Source organism: Takifugu rubripes, chromosome 11, assembly GCF_901000725.2.
Source record: "Takifugu rubripes chromosome 11, fTakRub1.2, whole genome shotgun sequence".
NCBI classification, from domain to species: domain Eukaryota; kingdom Metazoa; phylum Chordata; class Actinopteri; order Tetraodontiformes; family Tetraodontidae; genus Takifugu; species Takifugu rubripes.
Window position 1 is genome coordinate 11496062 of NC_042295.1, and position 24311 is coordinate 11520372.

At 42.1% G+C, this 24311-nt stretch overlaps 4 protein-coding genes and 1 long non-coding RNA gene across 7 annotated transcripts; 3 read left to right on the top strand and 2 right to left on the bottom strand.

The window, feature by feature from the left end:
- Positions 1 to 981: 981 nt before the first annotated feature.
- On the bottom strand, positions 982 to 7401 carry nek8 (NIMA-related kinase 8). Of its 2 annotated transcripts, XR_003889968.1 has the most exons (16): positions 7309 to 7401; positions 6533 to 6738; positions 6187 to 6419; positions 5960 to 6091; positions 5596 to 5804; positions 5427 to 5506; positions 5064 to 5248; positions 4696 to 4843; positions 4481 to 4557; positions 4112 to 4229; positions 3833 to 3983; positions 3411 to 3574; positions 3168 to 3320; positions 2500 to 2658; positions 1781 to 1869; positions 982 to 1657 (listed from the first exon to the last, which is right to left on the bottom strand). XR_003889968.1 is itself a non-coding variant. In XM_011608557.2 (15 exons), the coding sequence occupies exons 1-15, from the start codon at positions 7353 to 7355 to the stop codon at positions 1841 to 1843; spliced, it is 2091 nt and encodes a 696-aa protein (XP_011606859.2). In that variant the 5' UTR covers positions 7356 to 7401; the 3' UTR covers positions 982 to 1840. The 2 variants fall into 2 exon arrangements, 1 of the variants encoding a protein (XP_011606859.2); XM_011608557.2 differs by having other exon boundaries at positions 982 to 1869.
- LOC105417075 (uncharacterized) lies at positions 3637 to 4759 on the top strand. The gene is made up of 3 exons (XR_964907.2): positions 3637 to 3756; positions 4132 to 4290; positions 4638 to 4759. It is a non-coding gene; the product is annotated as an uncharacterized lncRNA (long non-coding RNA).
- Positions 7402 to 9219: 1818 nt separating the features above from the next.
- On the top strand, positions 9220 to 14405 carry tlcd1 (TLC domain containing 1). The gene is made up of 4 exons (XM_003968552.3): positions 9220 to 9749; positions 10518 to 10600; positions 11816 to 11898; positions 12847 to 14405. Exons 1-4 carry the CDS (start codon positions 9544 to 9546, stop codon positions 13243 to 13245), a joined length of 771 nt encoding a protein of 256 aa, XP_003968601.1. The 5' UTR covers positions 9220 to 9543; the 3' UTR covers positions 13246 to 14405.
- Positions 14406 to 16259: 1854 nt separating this feature from the next.
- Positions 16260 to 20057, top strand: rab34a (RAB34, member RAS oncogene family a). Its single transcript, XM_003968540.3, has 11 exons — positions 16260 to 16490; positions 17045 to 17157; positions 17235 to 17326; positions 17418 to 17483; positions 18229 to 18330; positions 18407 to 18471; positions 18545 to 18596; positions 18670 to 18751; positions 19073 to 19163; positions 19272 to 19379; positions 19456 to 20057. Exons 2-11 carry the CDS (start codon positions 17083 to 17085, stop codon positions 19521 to 19523), a joined length of 801 nt encoding a protein of 266 aa, XP_003968589.2. The 5' UTR covers positions 16260 to 16490; positions 17045 to 17082; the 3' UTR covers positions 19524 to 20057.
- Positions 19912 to 22857, bottom strand: LOC101063142 (adenine phosphoribosyltransferase). 2 transcript variants are annotated; one of them, XM_029844320.1, is made up of 6 exons: positions 22775 to 22857; positions 21379 to 21519; positions 21220 to 21313; positions 20829 to 20975; positions 20286 to 20381; positions 19912 to 20211 (listed from the first exon to the last, which is right to left on the bottom strand). In XM_029844320.1, exons 2-6 carry the CDS (start codon positions 21499 to 21501, stop codon positions 20027 to 20029), a joined length of 645 nt encoding a protein of 214 aa, XP_029700180.1. In that variant the 5' UTR covers positions 21502 to 21519; positions 22775 to 22857; the 3' UTR covers positions 19912 to 20026. The 2 variants fall into 2 exon arrangements, with proteins under 2 accessions (XP_029700180.1, XP_003968602.2); XM_003968553.3 differs by lacking the exon at positions 22775 to 22857 and having other exon boundaries at positions 21379 to 21574.
- Positions 22858 to 24311: the final 1454 nt, after the last annotated feature.

Here is a 24311-nt window from a genome sequence, read left to right on the forward strand (position 1 = left end):
GCTGTCTCCTCTGTGGATGAGGCGCTGACACACTGAGCACAATGCACAACCCCTCCGTCTGTTTAGGTGCACCCAGCGCCGCCTCCTTCTCCTCCTCTTCCTCTACAGCAGGAGGAGTCAAGAAGCTGAGACACTCGTTCACACTATTTTATCTCTCTGATCTCTCTTTATAGGGCTTTAACAGGGCTTTTGTCTGTCTGCAGCGGCTCCTAATGAACTGCATTAATGACTTGACTGGCACGTTTAATATTTGCGCACAACTGGTCATCTTACTGGACTCGAATTGGTCTAACATGTACACATCAAATATTGAATGTATCTGTTGCTTTGAGATTAAAATCTTTTTTTTTTTTAAAAACAAAGCAAAAAAAAATAAAGATTTCTTACAAAGCCCATCGCGCTCTACAAGCAATGGTGACTGTCGCCCCCTGGTGGTGACAAAACAAGACATGAACAAACGCATCCCCTTTTGTAGTTTATTTAAAATATTCCAATAATGATGAACAATAATAATAAAGGATGCATTGAATACAATGGTAAATGTGGTGGCAGAGTATAGGTTAAGGGTATTCACATAATTAGATCACTGATCCGCTGTATTGCCACCAGATTACATCATCATTACATCATCCTATAACACAACAATGAGCCTCCGCGGAAAAGGGTCCGCTTTGGAAATAAGAATAAATTAAACTGTGTCATATCAGTTATTTGCCTAGAGATGATTTTTACATTTCCTCTCAGGAGGATGCTTTGGCATTGTTTTCTGTCATTGGCTGCCACTTATCTGATTTGAAATCAGGCAACCCACATTAGAGCTGTTTATATGAATTAATTATGCTAATCCGTGACTATAATGCATATGAGATGAATTGGCCTTCCTGTGTAATGAATAAATTATGTTACCATTTCTCTTACATGCAATGCTGGGTCATTATTTGCTATATTCATCTCTTCCGCCCTGCAGACATATTTAAATACTTACTTATACATCTTTAATTATTCATTCACTCACCCCCTCATTCAATTATACAGCAGTCACGTGTATAATAAGGACGCGTGTAGTGAAGTTTATGGAAAGCATTTAAATTTCAGTCACTTTGTGCAGTGACAGTAAACAGATTGTAATTTTGTTGAATTAACTGTTGAATTCATGCAGACTATGATCTCATGTTATCAAATCTTTACATTCCAGGGGGTCTGTCAGTAACTTTCTCTGTATTTACAGTGCTGCTATGACAACAAAGATAAGCTGTAATTGAGTAAACAATGGGATGACATCATTAAGTCTCAAAGGTGACAATGCTTCTTTAAACGGTAAACATCGTTATCTGCTCGTAGCTTTTCCTGCTGCATTTCAAACTCGTGTTAACACTAATCCAACGTGACACAACGCGGCAACCGATGTGGCCACAATGGCACGTTGGGTTCATCAGCAACATCCGCCAAGTGGCTTAAGGATTTTCAAACCAGTCTGACATTTGCTGGTCGTTAGCGCGCTAACCCTGCGCACGGTGGGGAACAAAAACGCTCATTCAGCACACAAGAATAATGACTTCCTGTAATCCAGCTACAGAAACAATGTGACAACATTCCTTTATCTAACCTTGTAGGAGATACACCTGCACCGGCACCCAGGTGCTGCTGGAACACACCTCTGAATGAAGCAAACAGTCATTCACAGACGTTTAACATAAAAACAGAGCAAAACTACAACTCCACCAGAACGGGAACTCGTTCAAGTGCACGTCTGGGCCTCTGAGAGGAACCCGTCCTTCACCTCATTCTGCTGGTGGGCGTGCTGGCCTTCATGATGTGGGTTGATTTTTTGTTTGAAAAATCATCTCAGGGCAGCTTCTTCCAGCAAAGCTGGAACATGAAAGAGAAGCAGGTAGGTGTGAAATGGCAGCGAGGTGGAAATGACCTGCTGACTATAATAACTGCAAAAATAGATTTGAATTTTGTAATAGTGGGCTAAGTAAAACAGGAGATCAGGCAACATATTGTATATAAATCACTGTATACAGAAGTATGCTTTATAGATTGGTGCTGGTTTTGTACAGCCCATGGTGATATGAGTCTGGGCTCCGTCCTTGTGTCATGGCACAGGTCAAAGAAACATTTCCACTGCATCCATGTATCCAGGATTATCAATCTCTGTTACTTATGACTCAGGAATTTGACATTTAATCCTCTCTAAATCTGATTTGTAGTGAAGAGGAACCATCATTATTTTTGATTTAAAATTTCTCTTTGTGTTCCTGCGCAGTAAAAGTCAGCCTGGGTGCACAGCCTGTCTGCGATTACGCAGAATAAAGCTAGAGCCACTGATTTAGCCTGGGAGCTCTCTGACGGACCAAGGGGCTTATTCACAATTCCGTACAATAATCTTGTCTCATATTTAGCACATCTTTCAACTGAGGATTAGTGCTCGTTTAGTTCCATTTCACCACTGTGTTTGTTAGACAGGTAATAGAAGGGTAATAGGGAAAATATTACGTTTCACTGCCAGCAGGCTGTTGCCGTTGAAACAGGCCACCGATGTCACCACATAAGGGTGACTCTCATCAAGCTGCAGCGCCTTTGGAATCCCGCAGTCTTCCTCCTTGCGCCCGAGGCGACCTCGGGCCCCCTTTCCCCAAGTGTAAACCTCCCCCTCTGCAGAGAACAGATCACAGAAGGGGAAGAATCCAGTCGCCCGTTCTGCTTATTCAGAGAGCCTTTCTCTAAACACGTTAATGGACACAAATCTTTAACTGACAGCGCTGTCTCCTCTGCAGTGGCTGCATAATGCTCTGTCTGTAGGAACAAAGGAACGCTGAAAGGCACGGCTGCTGCTGTTGGATTATACCCCAGGGAGCCAATAGCTGACACAATATAACATGTTAGCCTTTTATTCTTGGATTTAAGAACAATAACTGGGATTTTAAACACACAGATACACACATTATACATCTGTTAATCCATGTGTTTAAAGCCATGCTAATGGGCTTGTGAGTTTAGCCAATTAGCTAATATCCCTGTGCACTTTACGCCGTTAACAAACACAACGTGCGCTAGAGTGCATTTCAGCTCACAACCCTTTCTGTGATGAATGGATGAAACATTAAATAATCCACTTCCCTGACGTCACAAAGACTTAGTTAGCATTAAAAGGCCGCACTCACCGGATCCGATAGCTAAAGTGAAAGCGTCTCCACAGGCAGCCATGGAGATGCCCTGGAGGTCGGGCACCTGGTAAGGAACGCGGCTGCTCCGACGAGAGCTGCAGCCAATCTGCCCGTGTTGGTTGCTGCCAAAGGTGAAACACTGACCCTTTTCTAAAGAAGAAAAACCTAACGTAAACTGATGAAAGCCTTGCAAATGGGGAGCTTTTTTTTATTTTATTAAATGAATTGCAACAATTTCACCTGTTACAGCGACAGAATGAGCTGTCCCGATGTCAATGTGAACTATCCTCTCACTGCAGAGGGGTTCTGATTGGATCGGTCTGTAAGAGTGCACTTCTTCCACCTGATTTGAGGGATTTGGTTCTTCTCCTGTTGTAATTGTATCCAGCCCCAGTTTGTTGAACCTGGCAGCATCAAAATGACAAATGTGTCAATGATTAAAGATGCTTTCAAGGCTCTTCATGCTTGTCACACTCGAAGAATGCTGCCTCACTGGCCAGACACGCCACAAAAGCGAACAATAAATAATAACCATCTCAAAAAGCATAATTAGACTGACTCAGCTGCCACGTCTCCTCGTTAAAGGGTAAATATATTCTTTACTTAATTATTAGCTGGTGAGACTGAGACTAATGGTTTTGGTTCAAATGCAGTATAATTACCGATTGCTTCCGCATGCCAAAATGCTGTACTGGCTGCTGACAATAATGGAGCAGTCAACTCCACATACGACCCTGTTAGCTTCAAATTCCACAGGTAAACACACTTGCTGTGGAGAGTTGTGTGTGTCTTGAGTTCCCAACCCGAGGCGACCTGCAGTAAAAACCAGAGTTGAGGAAGTAGTTTCGCTGATAAGATGCCGTCAAAACCCAGATAACAACTGACAGACATCTGGAGAACAGACCGACTGAGTGTAAAGAGAAGAGATTGATGTACTGTACCATTTTCTCCTCTTCCCCAGCCAAATACTTCTCTCTCATTGGTCACTGCCAGGACGTGGGACGCACCGCATGACACCTGGATCAGCTCATAGCCGAGGAGTGCCTCGACAATCTTAGGCTGAAACAGAGACAAAAGGAATATCATCATTTTTACCCCATCAAAATCCTGCTTGGATCCAGTGAGCTTGTGGCACACTACATTTTTTTTTTTTAAAAAAGGTCCAGTGATAGGTGTGGCATCTTACTCTTTAAATGAGTATGAAAGACTGATTAAAATTTAAAAGAACCACTGAAAATTAAAGATTTTTTTCCTTAACTTTAAGAGACATCTAATCAATGAATGTGCATGTGACAGAGTGTGACATCTACCTGTGTAACATCATTGAAGTTACCGTGTCCTAAGCAGCCATTGCTCCCACTGCCAAATGTCATAATGATGCCCCTGTCTGGGGTGGGACAAAAGAAATAATTACCCAAATACCCAAATTTAAAAACAAAAAAACAAATACACCATTTTCCCTTGCAGGACACGTGGTCACTGATCTACAGATCTTGACTGAAACAAAGATGAGCAGTCGACCGACCTGTCATGCAGGTTGTGAACAGATCTCCGCAGGACACAGATTTGATGGTGACACCAGACTGACCCTCCAGGAAACGTGAAATAAACTGCGGCTGCATCTGCTCCACGGCACCAGGCAGGCTGACCTCACCGGACCCCACCGAGGGCGCCTGCAACAATAAATCATTTTGAAAACATGTGAAAGTTTCAATGAGTTTCAATGGTCAGTCAGGTTAGACGGCTGTATTTTTCTTCCTTTTATGTCCTGAACATTACTTTAAAAGCATATTTAAACATGTTGGTGTGGGTAACAATCGTCCAGCCACATTCACATAGCAGAGAGAATCCAAGATCTGGTTTAAAGTATATAAAACTCTGTTGGATACAGACCTCCCATGTAATCAAACGTCCTGATTTGGTCACTCCCATCTTCTGAGTGCGTCCAAGAGACACCTGCAGCACCTCAGTGTTGAGCATCGGCAGGCGGAGGGGTGACGAGATTCCATTTCCCCAGGTATAGACTGAAGACAGTGGGAGGGAATGAACCTTGCCTGAACCTAAGCTGATAGTTCCATCTGTGTCAGGCCCAGACAATACAACCACATTGGTAAAAAAGAATAAAAAATATCTAAAATTCAGTTTTTTTCTTTGACATTTTGAGGTCATTTTGAGTGGTGACCTATGGCAGAATAGTGCATTCATATTTTTATTTTAGCATATAACTTAGTCAAATGTGAAAAAAGTTTGCTTGACCTCTGGATCTAATTGTTGGAACTCGTCCTCCTGGTCGTCCTTGACGACCAGGCTGCACAGTTGACAGTGGCTTTTCAATTCTTGAAAATTATAAAAGAGAAAAGAATTGGTGGAACATAATCAAGTGAGTGAAAATGACCACTTTAAATCGTCAGTCCTCCAATATTACCTGCGCATTTTGACATTGCCTATGTCTGTGTAGAGGTTCAGCAGGGGCCTGATGCATATGGGAAGAGCCATTATTTCATTTAACTGGGGTCGTTTAGATGGGTCCAGATTGAGCATGTTGAGGATGAGCTGTCGAAGTTCTGGGCTGTACCGGTCTGAAATTGGAGCGAAGGTTCCGCTCATGATCTTCAGCACAAGAGCGGGTAGATTCTACAGGACAAAAAATGAAACCATTGCACAGTGAATCTACTAATATGTCCATTTGATGTCTCTTGTATAGTATTATTGTGCTTTGTAAATTAGAATGCAATTGTGTTTTACTTGAATTATTACATCCTCTAGAATGAAAGATTAAAAGTCCTTACAGCAGCCTCAAAAGCTCTCTTAAGGCTGGCCAGTTCATAGAGAACACAGCCCAAAGCCCAGATATCACTCTTTTGGTTGTACGGCTTTCCTTCGCACAGCTCTGGGGAAATGTAGCATGGGGTCCCAACCACCTACCAGAGAAAAGAAGACACCACATCCTGTTTAAAATCGTGTCCAAAAAAGAAGAAGTAACGTAAAGTTTTGAACTAGGAGAACATCAACCCACTGTATAAGCTTTACTTTTGCTGACAAGGATTTTGGAGATGCCAAAATCTCCAATTTTGACGATCATCTGGTGCTTGTCCAGAAGAATATTCTGTGTCTTCAGGTCCCTGTGCAAGATGAATTTGTTGTGAACGTGATACAAGGCCAGTAAAATCTGAACAAAGAAATGAAGGATTGTGTCTTCGTCCAGCAGTGAGTTACATCTTTTCTGTATGTAATCAGCCAAGGTTCCGCCTGCATCAGGAAAGAAAATGAACATAATAGCCTTAAGTAATCCAATTCACAGAAATCAACCAAACATACATACATTAAATAAAATAAACAATATGATATTGCAGAAAGCTAACCTGGTGCATACTCCATAACTATCATGAGAGCTTTATCTTCTAGAAAGTTCTCATAGTATTCGATGATATTTGGGTGGTTGAGAAGTTTTAGGACCTGACACTCATTCTGAGCTGCCAGGCGCTCATCTCTCGACATTTGCTCCACTGGAATCTCCTTTAAGATGACAAAGGCCCCGTCACTGCGCCTTCGGCACAGGTGAACAATCCTGCCAGGGGAAAAAAGGGATATTATATTAACTAAAGTGAGTTATGGGATTTGGTTGATAGTTTTACTTCCATTATAGAACATGGTTTGAAGTTGGATAAAATCAGTAATAAAATCCTTCTGTGGGTCTCACCAGTCTTGTGCATTAAATACCAGTTTTTGTTTCCGCTGACACACATTAATGACTTATGACTTTATAAGTTCCTGACATTCTGTACCCAGTTACCTTCTTGTTAGCCTAGCTAAAATATCAGAGGAGCTATAATATGTCACACAAATAATACATGCACATTCATAATAAGCTAAAACTTTGCAAAATCCGAATCTTTGAGCACTAAAGAATATAACACACCAAGTCGCGTTTTAGAAAATGTATTTTCTGAAACTGTGCAAAAGTTCAACGTGGACCTTTTTCCTTCTTCGGGGGCGGATTTGACGCATCCCGTTACTTTTTGGGGGAAAAACTGCGTCGTCGTGCTTTTCAGATATTACATAGTGAGTGGTTCTTATATTAGCAATATAAAATACGTTATTGTGTGACTTGTTATAAGTTTATAAACGCAAATTTTACCCGAAAGCTCCTCTTCCGACAACTTTGATTTTCTCATACTTCTCCATCGCTGCGCCCTAAAACGTTTCCGCCGTTTCCAGGCAACCCGTCCCCGCTACTACAGGAAGCGCCGAAGGACAAAAATATCCTCTGTAAACTCGAACGCGTCACAATAGCGTCGCAAAAGTATGAGCGAACAGTAAAATACGACTGTCCATATAGTAATGGGAATGTTTGGTTCAAAGATTAATGATTAATTAATATTTTTGCCTAGCCCCCATTTTCAGCACAGAAATATTCGTAGAAAAAAGTTTAAATTATCACAGTTCTTATCGGTTTTCTTTTTTCAGTTCTTTATAACAGAAAGTTAAGAGGAGAAACCAAATAGAACTGTTTAATTTCTTTCACATGGAATAGAGATAATGTTACACACCAGACATAGGGTGATTATGAAGCGCCGGGAAGGAGACAGCATGGGCACTTACTACAGGCCAAAATGATAATAAATGCTTTGTACTGTGACAAAGCATGGCCTGTGTTGTATTACATACCTCCAGCATTATCATCAATTTAAAATAATTATACTTCACAAATTGCAATCCTTATTTTGCTCTCCACATAGCTTCCTCTGCAATATGCATTTATAGAACAAATACATTGGAAAAGTGATTTGATTTTTTACAAACAAGTGTTTGCACTTTCTCACCAGTCAGGCCTTTCGAGGAGCCTGAGTACTCCTCAGACCAGCTTTGTGGCATATTTTACTCACTCGCAACAGGAAATCCACCTCTTGTGAGAGCTAGTGACCAGGAATGCAAAATGTATGACAGTGAAACTGATACCTAAAACTAAACCCTGAGGTATGTATGGTCTACCTTTAGAGGTTTCACAAGTCAGTGAGAATCATTTAACCTTTTAACCCCTTTTTCCTGCATGTTGGCCTGAAAGACCATTTACCCCCAAAACCACATTCACAAAGATGTACTGTATATTAACAGACAGCACCTTCTAAACTGTACATTTTTGCATATTGTTGAAATTTGGAAGGCACGGGTGTCTGATTTAAAAACAAATCTTCTCTCTTTTAATAACCTAACAGAAAACCCAGACTCACAATATATTAAGTTACATTTGTCTCTCCAAGCCCAGAGTGTTTACTCATAGGCAGCCATGTGCTCACTGGGTGTGTATCTTAATTACAGGTTTCATAGTTCGAGCTTTGATGGTATGGCGTAAGAAAAGAATTAACCTACAGTATAGAGAGTCGCCTCCAAGTGGCTGGGGAAAAAACTGTGCGCTCAGGAGACACAGGACAACCTTAAGGTTTTACTGCCACCTGGAGTATTTTCCTTATTTAATATTAAACACAGGTAAAGCAGACAGACAACACAATGTTGTTGTGGACAGACAACATTGAAAAGAGGGAATTGGGTGACTTAAAAATGAATCTGAAAATGAAATTGGAAGTTCAAAATACAGCTTTCGTTAAAATATACACACAAGACGGACATCAAAAAAGACATCACACAGAGTAGATGTTTACAATGTTTATAGATTATGAAAACTGCTATACAAAGTTTTAATGCTCATAAAACAGTTTGATTTGAATAGGGTAAACATGCTTGCAGCGATCCATTTCAGAGGCTTTAGGGTCTCACAGTGTCTGAAAAAATGTCACTGATGGAGCATCGGAGTGTAAAATATTTCTGAAGTATATTTCTGAATTTAGTGTTTATTACACCATGTCAAACAATATAAAGGAAGGTTAAAAAAAACGTTACTCAAACAAGTGTTGTGGGGTAGAAATTAGACTTGAACTAAACTTATTTGTCGCCCATAGCGTGGGTTTGCTTAACTCCTCCCTGTTTTATGGTTCAACAGAGCGGCGGCTGCAGCGCCTCCCACCCCGCCCCCCCCGCCACCACTCCCAGCCTCATTCCTCAGGCAGGCGGGCCGACAGCGGCGCTAGACTGCGCTGCAAAGCAGACAAACGCCGTCACATTGGAATGGGCTCTGACAGGAATAACCTCCAGTCCTTCCACTCCTGGGCTCGTAACACAGAAAGGCTGAGATCGTGAGAGATCATCATTCCAAGCTAAGTCTCGTCCTCCTGCAGCTGCAGTCCTGCAAAACACTTCCATCACACACCGCGCACATCTGTCAGTCAACGAGGCGAGGGGATCGTTGCAGAAGGGGAAGTGAGGAGGAAAGCAGGCGGCTCCGAGGCCAAAGGGGAGAGCGAGGGAGGAGGCGAGGATGGACGCGCTGGTCCCTGCGCTCAAGAGTCACCCGGGCCCGTCAGTGCTGGCGTTCTCCCTGATTTTCAGGGTGGTGCACCATTTGCTCCAACAGCTGCCCGTGCCCAAAGCCGTGAAACACAATGACTTCTACTCCTGGAAGTGGAAGAACCTCTCGGTGTCCATGGTGCACTCTCTGCTGACTGGGACATGGGCCTTGTCGTGGTGAGTCCCGATCCAAACATCTGTCCGTCAGCACTGGGACACTATTGTCTATTCACAGTCCACATGACGTGCTGTGTGAGTGCGTGTGTGTCTACAGCATCAGTGACAGTCTGTGGCAGCCAGGAGAAGAAGGCTATGTTCAGACAGGGTGAGAGGTGTGGGAGACAGTGGTATTTAATGGTGGGGAGGGAAATGACACTGGAGCACACAAGCAACCGTCATTTAGTTGTGCTACCGAATTTTGCAACCTTTGAGTCAGTTGTCAAGCAACAATAAGGAGATAAATCAACTGGAAAAACCTGCTGGGAAATCACTTATTGTGAAAGCATGTGAAGCTGTTCCTCAGGGGTGGGGGTGGTGTTTATGAGTCATCCTAACCAGACTTTTGAAGCATTTTGGGTTTTCACCACTTATTTGCTGCATGTAATGTGCAATAATATCAATATATGGCTGAAGAGATCCAAAGATTCTGATTGAAAATACAAAGCAGGTTATTCATTAATAACCTGTCGTGTTTATACAGGGAGGGCACCCAGAGGAATATCTCGGTTTTTAAAACTGGAAAAACCATGTAAGGAGGACAAAGCTGTCCAAAATTATAGACGCAGGTCTGATCCTATTACTATTTGCATTGGCCAGAGGTTTAATAGAGCCTAAAGAGCTGATAATAATGTCTCTGCTTAGTCAGGCCTCTCTGTCCAGGGGGAGTCCATGTATATGAGCGTGAGCTGAATACACACCCATCTATCCGTATGTGTCCCTCTCCAGCGTGGTGGTGTGGCCCGAGACGCTGAGCAACATTCATTCTTTCCACACCCACATGTCCTACCTGCTCGTCTGCGTCTCAACAGGTCAGTAAAGATATGCAAAGAACAGCGAAAGCCGCGGGGGAAGCGAGAATTCACTAGAATTCTTCTTTCTAATGCAAAATTCTGTGTTGTTTGTCTTTTTTTTCTCTCCAATCTCTGATTTTTTTCTCCAGGTGCTTTTTAAAAGCTTGGTCACAGAGAGGGGTCAAAACTTCAAATTATAATAAAGACCAGCCAACATAAACCTGCAAGACAGGTGTTGATCTGCAGCTTTTCCTTCCCCCCTGACGCTACTGCCCAGGGTGTAAAACTTTCAACTTTAGTTTTTGTTTTTTTAAACTCCCTTGTGTCAATAAAGCAAGGCGTCACCCCTGATCACCATGGACACCAAATCTAATCCGCCAAGGGCTCGGTGGTCTGTTTCAGCTGCACTGAGTGCGTCCGCGTCCATTGTGTGCATCTTTTTTGTCACCATGAAGACCCACCTCCGAGAAGAACAGCCCTGACAACTGCAAACACTTATTATTTCCGCCGGGGACCAACCCCAGGCTGATACTGGCACTGGTCTTCTTCAAAATAAAGGGCCTCAGTGTGTGGCCTCAGTGTACCAGTCAGAAAGAGGCACACAGGAACTGCTGGTTACTTAAATACCTTCAGCTAAATGAGACACACGGTGTGTGTTAATAGAAACTCTGCCTCATTTTCTACAAATATGTCATTTTTCTAGTTGAGTTTGAGGAAAATTTACCAGGAAAAGCCCATCGGATGTCTTTAGTTTGACGGTGTCGGGCGTCTTGCCCTGAACCAGGGTGACAGATACGTTCACTGTATGTGGCTGGATGGTGACACCGTCGCCGCGGGTCAAACAAGTGTTGCTGGACAAACGCAGCATTACTGTAGCTTCCCTCACAGTCGGTTTATAAATAAAATAAATAAAATAAATAAAAACACATAAACACATATACTGACTTTAGATCTCGTGAGACCTCTCAGATGTGCAGTGCAGTCGTGTAAAAGAGCGTTTATAAATGTGTGTTATTGTGACAGCTTTACTTACATCACAGACAACACTTTTGATTTTAATAAAATCAAGCATCCGTGAAAACTGAGCATTTGTAAACGGACCAACAAAGACCTGCAGCAAATAGTGAATCTGAAGGCATCCTCGAGCCTGTACAGTTTCAGCAGCAGTCGGATCATTGGGACGTTTTACTCTTCTCAGTCTGCTCTTTGGTGACAGCTTCTCTCCCTTCTCAGGGTATTTCGTGCAAGACGCAGGTGATATTATCCTGACTGGACATGCACGGGGATCGTGGGAGTTCTTACTCCATCACGCACTGGTAAGACTTGTTTTTTTTAGCCACATATTGCAGTTGCTGCATCTAAATTCCTTTCTTTTTTTTTGCTTCTTATTGTGAATTTATTTTGAGATTATGGATATCATCTAGTGTAATTTCCCTTTGGAGCTTCTTGTGTTACTTTTGATTTCATTATCTTTATTCTTTTATTTTGAAGGCCCACTGTTCCCTTGGGGCTTTTATTGTTTTTTTCTCACTGGATTAGTTTGTTTTGAGTTAAAATATACTTTTAGTTCATAGCAATGCCTCCTTGTCATGCTTTAACTCATTCAAGCCAAGGAAACAACAGCTAGGTTTATTTCATGTTGTCTTTACACACACGAGTCTGACAGTGAGCACATCTAACTAATTATTCTGGTTATGAGACTCTTTAAAGATCTGCTTCACGTGAAGTTTGCTGAAGATTTTATTTCAGTACCGATTAATCAGACCAAAGCGGAGAGAATCATTTTAGAGACGTACAACAGAATCTTTTGTCTGGCCTGAGTTGACTTGAATGCAGCGCTGGTCAGTCCTGAGAGCGATGCAGGAAAGATAATAAAATGCTGTTTATAGCCTCAGCTAAAGTAATATTCATATTCTTGGTGTGAATTATTGAAAGCCATGACTCATGAGCGGCGCAGATGTAATGACCACGTCGTGACCGCTTTCTCAAGTTTCCTTTAATCAACATTTGAGACCCAAAGAAGCACCAGTATTATAAAAGCTTTATTCGACTCCTAATGACATTCTTCCTAGTGGGGTGAATAATCCCAGATTTCCCATGACAAATAAAAAGCTAAATATAAAATGTCTGGCTTGCTTGGGTTTGATTTTTTTTATCCAGCTATGGATAACCGAGTTTAATTATGTTTCACTGTGACAGGAATCATTTATTCATAAGAAATGAAGGAGATCCACGGCCCCTGTCTGTCTGTCTCGCCTCTCCAGGTGATCTGGTGCTTCCTGTACAGCCTCTACACTCAGCTGTACGTCTCCGGCGCCGTCATCGCGCTGTTCGTGGAGGTCAACAGCGTCACCTTACACCTGCGGCTGATGCTGAAACTGGCGGGCGCTCAGTCCTCCACCTTCTACCACGTCAACAAATTCGTTAACCTCCTGACCTACATCACGTTCCGCCTCAGCACACAGTTCTACCTCACCTGGTACATCCTCGACAACTACTCCTGGCTGGACCACAGCGGGTGCTTCCTGCTCTCCCTGATGGTGATGAACATCATGATCCTGATTTATTTCTACCGACTGCTGCGCGCCGACTTCTGCCAGCCAAGGAAAAGCTCGGAGAAGCAGAACGGGACGCACAGCAGCAGGAAGTTCCTGAGCGACTGACTGAGGGAGGTTGACGGGACTACTTTGTATTTTTACACAGGTTGGGAATTGACCTGTTTTCGTCTGTCAAGATCTTTCTTGTTTTTTGTCTGTCGTGTCGCACCTGCAAAAAAACACCGCTGTCGGAGATTTAAATTGGAAAAGATAAAAAAACGATATGGCAACGTTAACCTGAATTCACAGTTAAAATCACTTGTTGTGAATTGAAATTATTGCCAGCTATTTGGAAGATTGACAACAGTAGTCAACATGAAACCAGTGAACGCTGAGTTCGTCACGCCACCACAGGAGTGTGCCAGTGTTACAGACCTCATCTGATAGAATATTCAAAAAATAATGAGTGAAATCAAGCAGAGGCACACGAAAGACAGGTCTTTTACAGTCAAAGTGGTACCAGACTGGAATATCAAATTCCAGATTATATTTAAACAGCATAGCTTTAATTAGCAAAACCCATATTAGTGTATTACCTACGGCAATTACTATCTGATTTAACAACCAAAAAAAAGTGTTTTTTTTGTTTGCTTTTTTTAACTTTTGATACTTTTACCTTATAGTGTAATGAGGGGGTCACATGTTTGAGTTGTGCTTATGTGCACTTATGTTTGTGTACAGGTGTGTCTTTTACAAGCTACTGGATACACTGGCATTGTTTTTCTGCAAATTGATCTCTAGTCTTACCACCATTCCCTGTTTTAATGATGCCACTCATGGCCGATGAGACACTTTAACCTCTTTATCGAGTCTCACGTCTGTTGTTCTTTAACATCTAACAGTCTGATGCTCATGGTAAAATCTCCCTAAAATAGCACCATCATCACCAATTACACTCTACTAATTTGTGTGGAGTCTAAAATAATGTTCTGATAATAAAGTCCGCCACATAATCATTTCATTATATATGAATATATGTATTTAAAATCTAACAGATTAGACTCATACGTGCTGATAGTGTACAATAAAAATGTGCATTCAATGTTTAACGCCAACATTGTCCAAACAGGTATGGAAAAAATTTAACAAGTGCTTTAGTGCCTTTATACCGCCGGTGCCTTTAAGAGGAGAATATTTAAAAGCACACATTAAACTAAAAACTGACCAGAGTAAGGCATCTGGTGCTCTTTTAAATACAAATAAAGAGCATTTAAAAATCATTCTAATCAACGATTTTTCTTCTCTTTTGAAGACATTTCGCCTTCTAACCAGAAGGCTTCTTCAGTTCTGAACACACTGGAGACAGCTTGAAAACATAGCCCTTGTGGACCATTAGCATGCTAATGATCTGGGTGGTCATCTGAGAGTCGTTGGCAGGGTCGTTGGAAGGGTCGTTCACCTAGTTTCAGTTGAGGTGTCTCCCCCTTCTCTTCTGGCTCACATGGTGGTGAGTCTCAAGGTCTCCTGAAATGGTGTGAACGTTTGGTTTGTTGTTGGAAGGAGTGGACGTCTGCATTGTATGTGGGTGATAGGAAGTGCCTTAGCCCACCACCTCTGTTTAAGGATAGTTTCTCCAATTTGACATGGATGGCTTCCTTGACATCCCTCTCAAACCAGCGATCTTTGGCCAGTACCCGTACTTTTTACATTTAAAAAGCATGTTTTGCAGTTTACTCTCTGGTCCGCTGATGTAAAGGTTTGATTCACTTACTGACTTTTTCACGTAAGATAAGTTGTACAAAGTTAACAGACACTCTTTTGTTAGAGGCTTTATGGCCTAGTCCTACCTTTGCATGAATAATGTTCCCTATGACCCACAAGATAAGGCATATCTCTTAATGAAATAGCACCATGGTACACATGGCTACATTATCAAATAATTTTGAATAATATATTAACAGAATATTTCTGGTTATGGAGTCATTTTACAATGCAATTATGAATATCTGATTATTTGATTCATTACATACCTTTATTGCATTTACATGCAATGTTGCATAACTGGCAAATTTCTGTGCTCTATATTTAATACGAAATTAATGTGAAAAAATGGCATTTAGAAAGTAGTTATTATTTCATTAAACATGTATAACAGAAGTGTAATAAAAAATTAAATTATGATCTCTCCATTAAGACTGAAATTATATCAAATCTTATTCTCAGCAAAGACTAGAAAATGAGCTCAAACTAGCTCTTTGCTCTGTTGTGTGTACAGGATAACACTTCATCGGTCTAATTGCTAAATATTTTCTGTAACATAATATAAGAAAACAAAAGTTAATTAATATAATTTTTGGCGACATAAACCAACTACAACCTGCACTTTGCTGTCATCGTGTGGTCATTATATACAATTACAAGTTATATTTTTATGCGAATTGAGAATTCAGGATGGCGGGATGCTTACTTCTGTATTGTTGAATAAAATGTAGGTTCCTATAGATGCACGCAACCATACACTTACATCCTTGTGAGGACTCTCAAAGAAATGCATTCCAAAGCCCCTTATCTAAATTTTAACCATTACAAATAAATGCCAATCCTTGAACCCAATTCTAAAGCCAAGACTTAACCCCTAAACAACCCTTTGAAGTCGTGAGGGCCTGCTAAAATAGCCCAAAATGTCCTCATTCTGCCTGTAAAATGTGAATTTGCTCCTTGAATAACACAAATGATTCATCTTTCCTCTTGCACAAGTCCATAGCAATTACCATTACCGCTTAACCACAAGTGTAACATTGTGAGCTGTCTGTAAACCTTTGAAAAAAGTAAAACTGAATCCTGCAACAACAAAAAAAATATCTGTGCGTGGCCCTGTAGTGCAGAGGTGGCAAGACACAACATGTGTGCAGTAGCATCCGCCATTTAAATCGTAATCATCTGCAACTGCCACACTCGCATGCAGAAACGCAGGAATTAAAAAAATGCAATAGATATTCAAACTAGAATACACATAAAACGACTGAAATATGAAATATGCGAATATATACACACACAACACGGCTATATTTCAAATGGAGTTCGTGACGTCACAGGGGGCACGTGGAGATGCGCTTCCTCATTACTGCCGCTAGGGGGCGAACGAAGGAGATGAAATGTGGGAGTGAAGGAAAAAAGAATTCGGGAGAAGTGAGTCAGCAGCGGGTCTGGTCGGCCGCTGCTCCCCCTAACTTCCGCCGAGCTACCACGACTCTGTCCCCCGGTAACTCAAAACATCTTCCTTTCGATATCTGCATGGGTTCTAAGGACGAGAAAGGAACAGAAGCCGCATCCTAGAGGAGGAGGAGAGCAGAACCGTCTGTCCTGTCGCGGTAACGTTATCTGACTTTACTGCCCAAACGCGCCTGGTTTCACAGGTTTACTCATGTATATTTAAATATGTTCGGGCTTACATTACCGAGATGGTAAAGCAGCCTCTTTTCTCTGCGTCTTCACCTTCCTTTTGGTTTTGGTTTTAAAAAAAAAGCTGGATCACAATGATGGTGGATCGAAGCAAAGCTGCGAAAATTAGACATCTTTACTAACTGCTTCGATGAGCAAAAGGATTAAAACAGATTTAAGGAGATCAGATCCGATCGCAAAGCCACAACGACAAAATGCCAGCTGACCCAGCTAGTAAATGCTCCAGTAAATGTTCTGGTTTCCCAACAACCATGGCAACGCCGTTAACATTGGGTGAAAAAAGGCTAAACCCATTTTAACTCATTTAACCCGGATGATCAGAATCAAGTCACCTGTTGCCAACCAAATTAAATAAGAATGCTTATGACTGTTGTTGATTTTACTGTACATGAAGCTGATTAGTATCTTGCACCAAACCAGTGATATCTTGGAAACAGTCACTCATAAATAATCTTGATTTTAGCTTTATCGCCTCCAGCTGACCGGCTCCACTGAAACTTCATGTCTGTCCGAGTCCCAGCCATGAGCGTCCTTCCTCCCATCCGAAAGGACCGCGTCATCGCCCGGCTCCCTCAGGTGACCACGGAAACAGACGATGGTTTGTACCTGAAAGTGGGTTCACGGCCTCACACATTCATCCTCGTCCCTCTCAGTGTTTCAGGAAAGAAGCAGCTTTGCACACAAAGGAGGATTTTAACAACAAAGTCAAGACGGCCTGTCAGGAGCAGCGGACCGGAACTGTGGGGTGAGGACAGCAGGGACCGGAGAGCGGTTGGGTTTGGGTAATTCTCTCTCCCTGTTGATTATTCTGGGCCTGCTTTTTCTTCTTTTGTCAGGTTTAAGATCTCTAAAGTGATCGTTGTGGGGGACCTGGCTGTGGGGAAGACCTGTCTGATTAATAGGTGAGCTCAAACACTTAATAGTCAAATGCTCTGGGAGAGGCAGGTCTAGGAAATAAATAACTCCAGTAACAATGTGCCCCCCACAGAGAAGAATACGCTTCTTCAGGAATGTTTTACTATTAAATCCACAGCACCTGATATAATGGAGCTGTAACATTAATCGCAAAATATGTAACTTTGAAGCCTCTTGCTATATTTTATCACACAAATCTTAAATAATGTTGTATTTAAACTTTAAACTATATTTTCCACAATATTATTTTTGGAAATGTTGGCATTCCTCCCTATTTTGCGCAGACATAATATATGATAATAACTTCAATCACTTTTGTAGTAGTCATTTTATCTACCATAATCCAAACTCCAGGTTGGATTAGATTTGTTTGAGCCTCATTAGACAGTAATGATCTGGTGGTTAAACCACAGATTAGTATTTGTTTATGACTTGACGCAAGAACCTCATGTTGCGCTGTAGGAGTTGTTTTTAAAAAAAATTGACACACTGAGCTAACTACAGCTGAGACAACGCTCGGAGAGGTGGGTGCACCTTTTTGTGTTAAAAAGGTGCTTGAATGCTGCCTTCCTGTGTAACCTTCACTGCAGTAAAGTCACTGCAATAAACTGCATGTTTGTCTTGGTAACATCCAGCAGTTAAAGGTTGCCTGGTTACTCCTCTCCTTCAACAGTGACCTCGTCTCTTCCGTCAGTACTTTGCTCCGTGTGACTGTTTTAATCCTGCTTCTAGGTTTTGTAAGGATGTTTTTGATAAGAACTACAAAGCAACGATCGGTGTTGACTTTGAGATGGAGCGCTTCGAGGTGTTGGGTGTTCCCTTCAGCCTACAGCTGTGAGTACTCCCTCTTCCTTACTCCGGTTACAGTAACACAGGTCATTGAACCTTCGGTTTTGTCTCTGTGGCACAGGTGGGACACCGCAGGACAAGAGAGGTTCAAATGCATCGCTTCCACATACTACAGAGGCGCTCAGGGTGAGCGATTTATACAGCAGTAAAGTGGCCAAAAGCTGAGAAAGACTTTAGACTCATGGAGCTTCTCTTTCAGTTGTGATCATCGCATTCGATGTCAACGATATTGGCTCTTTTTCCCATGTCAGGTAAGCGTGTTTATCCTGAGCCGCTCGTTTCGTCGTCTTACAGTTTGTGTAAGTTGCCTCTTCCTGTCTGCAGGCAGTGGCTGGAAGACTCTCTGAAGGAGAACGACCCCACAGCGGTCCAGCTGTTCCTGGTGGGCACAAAGAAAGACCTGAGCGTACGTCTTAATAACATTTAGCGTGGACGTTGCCATGAATGTGTCAATGTTTGTTCTGGAGTCGGATGTCAGGCGTCTGGTTTAGCAGCGGCCGCCTCAAACTTCAGGAATGTTCTCCGTCCTGCAGCTGCAAAGAATATAAATTCACTTTTCAAAGTGAACCCCCCCCCCTCTCCCGAGGAAAATCCTTCACTTTGAATATAAAATAGCAGTAGTCTGAATTTCCAGAGTCGTACCGTCACCTTTTTTGAACAACATCTGGCAAGTTGAGCAGAAACAAACTCGGTTTTATGGATAACAGTCTTGTTTTTCCTCTGTCAGTCTCCTGCTCAGTATTCTCAGATGGAGCAGGAAGCGCTGAAGCTGGCACAGGAGCTCAGTGCGGAGTACTGGGCTGTGTCGTCGCTGACGGGTGAGTTTGGGACTTTTTGGCCGTTCATTGAGGCGCGGGGGCTGACTAGCATGACCTTTGCCCTTTAACTTTGGTCTCTACACCTTGCTTTTGTCGGCCTCGCTTTAGGGGAAAACGTGAACGAGTTTTTCTTCCGAGTCGCCTCGTTGGCGTTCGAGACCAGCGTCCTCGCCGAGTTGGAGAAAAGCGGCTCGAGGCAAATCGGCGAGGTCGTCAGTGAGTATCCCTCCTAGAGCGCCGACCGCCGTCTCACGGCCGCCGGTTTTAAAACCCAGCCCGTCGTCTGTTTCAGGAATCAGCAGCAACTCGAGCAACCTGAACAGATCGTCCAAGAAGAAACAGTCCAACTGCTGCCAGTGATGAAGGAAGCAGCAGCTGGAGGTCAGAGGACTGAACGATGGACAGTTTTCTTTCCTCAGTCGGAGGCTGAGGAGAGATGAAGAGTTTCCCCTCAGTCATTTAGGGAAGACAGCAGCAATGCCAAAGAATGACTGAGGCCGATTTTATTCTCACTGTTGCTGCTGTAACTTTTTTTTTTTTTTTTTTTTAAATCAGCGTTTGACTCTTCTCTTTTCATTCCACTCCTTTGAGAGGTCGCGTAAAACAAGAAATTAATGCAGGATGGAGGAACAGAAATGTCTTGTTCTCCCCAGAATTTCCAGCGGTTGTACACGCAGATATTTTTAACCACATTGTGCTGCAATTCGTAGCTCTGTTTAGTTTTTATTTACAATAAAGTGAGTGACAGTTTTTCAGTTAGCATTTTTATATTGATAAACATTGTTAATATTACATCTGGTGTTAAACAAACAGACAGAACGATGATGATTTTGGAAACATCTTTTTAAAAAATGAAAATATAACTATGCAGAATAAACTATTTCTTCAAAAGCATCATTTGTCTTTTTGTCCTCAGTTGTTAGGGCCTTTAAAAGATTCCTCCTGTCCAGTTGACCCTGCAGTTCTTCAGGGATGCAGTGGGAAGCTTTGTAATGCTCTTTGATCCATTTTCCCCCTTCGGAGTTCTCGATGGCCACAGCTGCCACTCCTGCGAGAAAGAACATGACATTTACACGAGGCGCCACGGAGCAGTGAGGCTGCTTCGCCGTCACCTTGCCTGACCTGCGACTGTAGCCCCCTGCTTCTCCACCAGCTGGATGGCAGCCTTCATCGTGCCTCCCGTCTCTATCCACTGGTCGATCAGCAGGACCCTCATACCTGCAGGTGAGGAGGGCCAATAACGTCATATGAAATCAGCGTTGCTTCTCCTTCAACACTAGTGGGCGCTGTGCTGAATATATCCACTCTGAAACCACTTCTCAGACGTCAGGATTGTTTTTGATTATTAAAAATGATTTTAAAGAAGTTTCTTTTCTTATTTCTTATCTTAATTATCCTCCAATTAACTCCCAAATTAAACTAATAAAAGTCTAAGATGCATAGAGACCCATGCGTCAGTCACATAATCCCCTTTTGTGAAGTGTTTGTTTGGAATTTCATCTTTATGCAAAGATTTCCCATTAGGTATCAAAAAAAGAACAAAAACAATCCAAATCCCAACTGTGACTTCCTCACACTAAACTAGACCTCTAAACATTGCCCAGAAATGTGTGACGGGGTTATGGTGTTTAAAAAACAAAACAAAAACAAGCTGCATGGATTAACCTGGTTTTAGCACATCCACTCTTACTTCCATAGTCTTTTCTTTGCCTGTGTAGTCACTGTAGCTTTGGCTCTGTGTTGCTACGCACAAGTGTCCTGCTTTCCGGAGCACCAGAAAACCTTTTCCAAGGGTGATGGCTGCAGATGCCCCTGGAGAGAGCAGAAAATGAGAAAACTCAGCATTATCATGCTTTTCACTGTATAAACAGAGGGAATATTCATGTGTTTTGACCTGGGCTGTTTCATGAGGCAACTTTTACAAGTTATCTAAATTTAGTCTCCAAAGGAGTTGGGTTTCTTGTCCCGTAGGCTCTCAGAGTAACAGCTTCTTAAAATAAAACCACAGGGTTGCCCTTTTACCGACCACACGGGTCTCTCTCTGTCGCCATCTTACCAAGGATAAAGCCCATAGCATCGATCCCAGCCACCAGGTCGATGGTGTCATCATGGAATGGCCGGAGAAGATCTTGGACACAGTCTACAAGAGCCTGAGACAAGTGAAAAAATGGAATGAACCATTTCAGTGAACTTTTTTTTCCCCATTCTGTGATACCTGAGGGTTGCAGTAAAGTCTGGATGGGTCCAACCAGGCAAACATTGGCCCTTTTATATTGGGCGCCATCAGGGACAAGTACCATCCTCTCCATCTGTCTGCAGGAACAGCCAGCACATCCATTTGGTACTGCGCACAAATCTGTGAGAGAGGGCGACTGCCGATGAGCGTTTCCCTTAATGGGTCCAAGCAGCATAAGTGGTGGGGGGCAGGAGGTGGTGCTTAAATAACATTTCCAGAGCAGGAAACCAGAAGTACTGCTAACAAAACATTTTCTGATCACCATTCCCTCCATCCATCCATCTTTGCACCCATCCATCCATCCTGAATGTAAAGGTCAAACATAACTAAATTAATTGATCTCTGCATTCCTTATTTACTATATCAAAATGATCAAGAAAGAGCCAAATGAAAAAATCTCAGCCTATTTCATGATAGCAAGACGGATGAAACAGAAAACATCTGAAATGTCATGCTGATTGCGTGCAGCAGGGTTCAGGCTGAGTTAAAGACCCCAGAGTTCACCTTCCAGCTGAGAGAAACCTCACCTCCCCACGGTTTTACCTTTGTAATCATTGTGTCTCTTACACATTTCTAATGATCCAGAGGCATTAAAGTCAAGCAAATGGCACTGCTTCGATGTAATAAAGACAAAAAAAACCAACCCAAAGCACTCAAGTGTTCAAACCTCACTTCTCAACATGAACTATTTTAGTCACTTTGGCTTGGACGGCCTAACACCTGAGAGCGCCTGTTGCCACTCACCAAATTCCTACTGCAGCTTCTCACTTGCAGCAAAACATGCTTCACCACCGAATGATCTCAGACAGCTGATGTTTCCACATCATTTGTTTTGTCATGAAAGCTTCAACATTTTCAGATGCTTCAGCGACAGACTGGCTGGGGCCCTGCAACCTTAGGATCAGTGTTCCCAAGCCTGCTATATCATCAAGCCTGCTCTTCTCCTTAAACAGCTTCCCTGCCGTATATCAGTGAAGTACAGCAAATCTCCATATGATTCGTAAGTTTCCTACAAAAAGGCATTGAACCAGCAGGTTTTGGGAGATATATTGTCAGAATATCCTCCTATTTTGACCATGAACCACATAAGCTTTGCACAGGTTCATCTCTGTACCACGTCCCACTTGTTGTCATGAGCAATATTAGCAGAGAAAAGAAGCAAGACAGAAGATAGGAGGGAGGAGGAGTGGAAAGGGTGTTCTTTGGGGTTCCATTTGTTCAGATTGTACTGAATTTAATTTGTTAATTACATTTTTATTTGTAAAAATTAAACAATCTCTGTGTCCCATACACCGCTTGACCCCAGAGAGTGTGTTGGAGGAATATAAATGGAACTAAGAACACAAAGTAAACACAGTAACAATTAATTACTTACCAGAAGGTCTTCTCATTGTGTCCTATCCGTCACATGCTGGTAGTGTCTGATATTACTGTCCCCCTTGGTCATGGTGCCATCACACAGAGATGCAGTTGGTAACCCTGCCCACCTCTAAACTGTTCCCTCCTTAATGGTAGCTGATTCTTTTAATGATCCCGGCTATGATTGCAAAAGTAGCTTAAGCTCCCTGTCTTTTTTAGGTCAACAGTTGAGGCAAACAAGCACTAAGGAAATATGTTCCCATTTGGGGATTTGTGGTCTGCATCTAGGACACTTTGTATGAACTAGATGTACCTAAGAGAGGCCTTTAAAATCATTACAGGATAAAATAGACAAATGACACAATGCAAAAGAGACAAACTCACGGTTAGAGTCTGGGGTGATTCCTCATGTCAGTGGAAGAAATAAAAATGTAATGTTAATGGCAAAAACTGTATCTACCTCAAATGTGCTCTAGAGGGCACTATAATACACTTTTTGAACGTTATAACGTTTTACATCTAAAAGAATTTAAACTAAGCTCTCTGCTGCTTGTTTGTCCAATATATAAGAATTGTTAGGGGCGTACAGAAGCATTTACTTATTTCAGATTTAACTGTTTTAAAGGGTGCAACAAATAAAAACACACAATAACTGCAGTGCAGTTCAGTGCTGAGATCATAAGTCTAGTAAATAATAAGGTGATTGCGTTAAGTAAACTGTGTGACTTTTCATAGTAACTGAAAATATGTATAGACATTTAAGAGTTTAGTTACGCCTGGAAAACAGTTGTATTTATAGTTTGATAGACAAAGGAATTGGTGCATGTTTAGTATTTGATAATTTATAAATTAATATTCAATAAATCAGTCGAATCAATGTTTATTTCTGGAGCAGCTTTACTCAGTGTTCATTTCTGAAATGTTCTGTAGGGGGCGCTGTGCTGCAGGAGAGGACTGAAAGAAACCTGACATTGTGGGAACGGGTTTTTGTAAATATTTCGCTAGTGTCATGTTTCTTTTTCAGTCTGTGCTGAGGTAACTGTCTTGACATTCCTGGTGAGAATAAATGTCGTTTCCCCCCACTTTTTTCCCCCTCTGAAAGCCTCTTCAGTGGTCACATTTTTTCTCCCGACTCCAGTTTGTCGAATGTTTCCTCTGCTGATTTTACATCACTTTTCTCCGCCTTCCAACAATCCGATTTCAGCGCTTTGAGCAGGCCGGATCTCCTCCTCTCAAACTCCCTCTAATACCAACCATGTGACGAAACACTGGGCTGATTAATAACCCAACCTGACAAGAGCTTTTTCTGTGGGATGCCTGCTCTCAGATGCAGAAGTTTGTTGTTCATGTGAACTCGCAATCCTGGAGGTCCAGGCTCAGAATGCCTTTGACCAAGCAAAGATCCAATATTCTTTTTACCAAATTAATTTCTGCATCTTTTCATCTATGTTGAGGAGACTAAAACATGTCCCTCTGGCAGAAATGTACCATAAAGATCCTCACACCTTCAACGCCTTCATTTTAACTAAATCAAAATATCATGCAAGTAATAC